The 3,402-nt window shown below is 47.6% G+C and overlaps 1 protein-coding gene across 1 annotated transcript in view; it reads right to left on the bottom strand.

The window, feature by feature from the left end:
- Window positions 1-2,049: 2,049 nt before the first annotated feature.
- The window catches only part of LOC106819288 (protein espinas-like), a 3,948-nt gene continuing 2,595 nt past the window's right edge, over window positions 2,050-3,402 (bottom strand). Inside the window, exons 3-4 of the mRNA XM_014823933.1 lie at window positions 2,520-2,735; window positions 2,050-2,112 (exon numbers count right to left, since the gene is read on the bottom strand). Coding sequence (XP_014679419.1) covers window positions 2,050-2,112; window positions 2,520-2,735 — 279 coding nt within the window. The remainder of the gene's footprint in view (window positions 2,113-2,519; window positions 2,736-3,402) is intronic.

Below are 3,402 nucleotides of genomic sequence, written 5' to 3' on the forward strand. Positions count from 1 at the left end.
GTTGTTGTTGTTGTTGTTGTTGTTGTTGTTGTTGTTGTTGTTGTTGTATTTCTCCTATTTCATTTTCTTCTTCTTGTTGTTGTTCTTCTTTTTCAACTTTTTCATTTCCTTTTTTCTTCTTCTTTTTTTATTTTTGCTGTTGCTGATCTTCTTCGTCTCCGTCTTTTTAAATCTAGTTTTTGTCGTCTTTTCATCATAATTTATATTGTCATTTTCCGTGCTCAATCCCAACCCTCCCCTTTAGCTTTCCCGCCTTCTCCCACCCGTCCTCCCTTTCCCCTTTAGCTTTCCCGCCTTCTCCCACCCGTCCTCCCTTTCCCCTTTAGCTTTCCCGCCTTCTCCCACCCGTCTTCCCTTTCCCCTTTACCTTTCCCGCCTTCTCCCGTACCCGTCCTCCCTTTCCCCCTTTAGCTTCCCCGTCTTCTCCCTCACAACCCTCCCCTTTAGCTTCCCCGTCTTCTCCCTCACAACCCTCCCCTTTAGCTTCCCCGTCTTCTCTCACTTATCCTTGTGCATTCTCCTCATCGTACTACATGTGCTTTCTTCCTATCTTAGCGGACGTACCGTACGAGCAGAGCGAGGGAAGGGAAGGGAAGGGGAGGGGAAAGGAGGCGGGGGAGGGGTGCAGTCGTTTCACGCACGAACACCTGGCCTTAAAAAAAGCCTATCTCAGCCGCTATAAAAAAGCAATTAGCAGGTTAAGTGGAACAGGTGTGTCATGCCGTACCTGGGTATACACCCAGCTCTCTCTCTCTNCTCTCTTTCTCTCTCTCTCTCTCTCTTTCTCTCTCTCTCTCTCTCTCTCTCTCTTTCTCTCTCTCTCTCTCTCTCTCTCTCTCTCTCTCTCTCTTTCTCTCTCTTTCTCTCGCGCCCTTTCCCCTCCCCTCTCTTTTTCTCTCGCGCTCTTTCTCCCCTTCTCTCTTTCTTTCTTTTTCTCCCCCTCTCTCTTTCTACCCCCTTTTCTCCCCTCTCTTATTTCTCTCGCTCACTCTCTCGTCACACGGCTCTCAGACGTTAAGATACCACGCTGCATTGTCAACATCACACTCATCATCATCATCACCATCATCATCATCGTCGTCGTCACCTTCGTCACCATGGCAACAATCGCGCAGCAGAAGCAGCAGCTAGTGGCCATTACTCGTGCATGGTCGCCGCGGGAGACATTCAAGCGCCATTTTATATCCCATTTTCCCGCCATTTTTCCGACGTTTTCCCGCCATTTTGTCTCCACTTTCTCCTAGTAACTGCTAACACAATCGATTTTTTTTGCAGACGAACTGACCTTTTCGCTTGCAGCGACGCCGACCGAAGGTGTTTTTTTTTTATATAGCTTTCGCAATAAAATTCGAATCCGAACATCAGGGGAAATTCACTAGGCCACTTTAACAAGATTTAACGAGATTTCGGGCAGTCACGAAAGACCGAATGCGCTGCTAGTTACAACGTCACGTGATTTCTTGCGACCAATTAGATTAGTAATAGACGCAGCGGTTACACTCGCTCGCGGTTACGTCACGTGACTTCGACAACAACCAATCAGATTAGCAAACTAGACAACAGAGACTCTTTCCAAACTCGTTACACTCGACTGTCACGTGACCTTTGCAACCAATTAGATTTGCTAACGTAGAGCTAGGTTGTAGATGCTAGAGTAGGCTAGGCTAGCATTAGGCAAACACTCCCCAATAGAAGTATAATTCCATGACAATGTAATGATTTGGGCAGAAGACCAGCAGGTGAGTGACATTGCCCTGCTTTAACACGTAATGGTTTTACGCAATTTACGGCGACATCACAACATCCGGATTTCACAGGACGCGATGATTCAGCGCCATCTATCGACGCCACGAGGTGGTGCACGGAGCAAGACGTAGTATAGCGGCTTAATTAGTTATTAATTACTTAATTAATTGATAATTAATATTTTAAAATTTATTCGAATAATTTAGTTATGATATTATTTTACTAATATATATTCTCACGGCGATTACTTATTAATTATTATTACTAATTATTCGGGCTTCAGGTTTATTCGTTGTAACAGTATTACGTCGCATCTGTATCAGCGTCTGTCATCCGTATGCCGTACATGTAGACGGCGTCACATCCCTTCAGTAGACAAACCCAACGCCAACAAACAGAAATGTTCCAATGTTGTTGAAGACGCAAATTGCCAAACACAATCGAACTCAAATGTAAACGTCGTCATATCACTACAGTAAACAGTAGGACTATGAACACAAGTCAAGCAAATTTCTTTCAGCTCATAACAGGTGGCGCCACAACACAGTAAATCACACGAACACATGTTCACTTGTCACTCGCTCCTCATCGTAGATGGCGCCACAACACCATAAAACACACACGCACGCACGCACGCACGCACGCACGCATACACACCCGCACCCCCCTCACACACACACACGCCCGCACGCACGCACGTACGCGCGCACACACACACACACACACACACACACACACACACACACACATAGAGACGTTCTCTTGTCACTCACCTCGTCGCAGGCGGCGCAGCGCGGCTTGATCGTCTCCGCGTAGTGGCGCTCGCAGAACAGGTTGCCGTCCTTGACGCAGTAGGTGAGGTCGACGAGCAGCTCGTCGCAGCGGTGGCACACGAAGCACGCCGGATGCCACGCCACCTGCTCGCCGAACTTTGGCGCGAAGACAGCGAGGTCGCCCGCCTGCAGCGCCCCCTGGCACTTACGGCAGTCCTGCGGGTGGAGGAGGGGGATGTGTCGTCAGTAGCGTCGGGCGCGGGGGGGGGGTTGCCGAGGCGGGAGGGAGAGAGGAAGGGTCGAGGGAAGGGTTAGGATCATATATTATATAACAGGGAGAGGGGGAGGGTCGAGGGAAGGGTTAGGATCATATATTATATAACAGGGAGAGGGGGGGGTCGAGGGAAGGGATCATATAATGAGCATACATTAGGATTCCTACTAACATTGTTACAATCATCACAGAAAGCTGATACTCCATAATGATAACAATTCATTAGATATTCGGAACCCGATAAAGCGATGCGCATTCGATTAGTTAGTAACGTGTGGTTTCGTTTAATCGTTTTTCAGCTATAATAACATAACGACATTAGCATAATATTAATAAATGCAGCCAATTAACAATTTGCAATTTACACGCAATTTCGTAAGTGTGCACGAGGAGAAATGTCTGCTCTGATGTCACGCACATGGCGGGAACATGATACGTCATACAATACACATGATTACAGCCGGCGAACAGCCAACCTTGCTGTACAGTGTGTCCTTCACACGTACGCACGTACGCACATACACACACACACACACACACACACACACACATATACGCACGCACACACACACACACACACACACACACACACACACACACACACACACA

Source organism: Priapulus caudatus, unplaced genomic scaffold (genome assembly GCF_000485595.1).
Source record: "Priapulus caudatus unplaced genomic scaffold, Priapulus_caudatus-5.0.1 Scaffold3102, whole genome shotgun sequence".
NCBI lineage: Eukaryota > Metazoa > Priapulida > Priapulimorpha > Priapulimorphida > Priapulidae > Priapulus > Priapulus caudatus.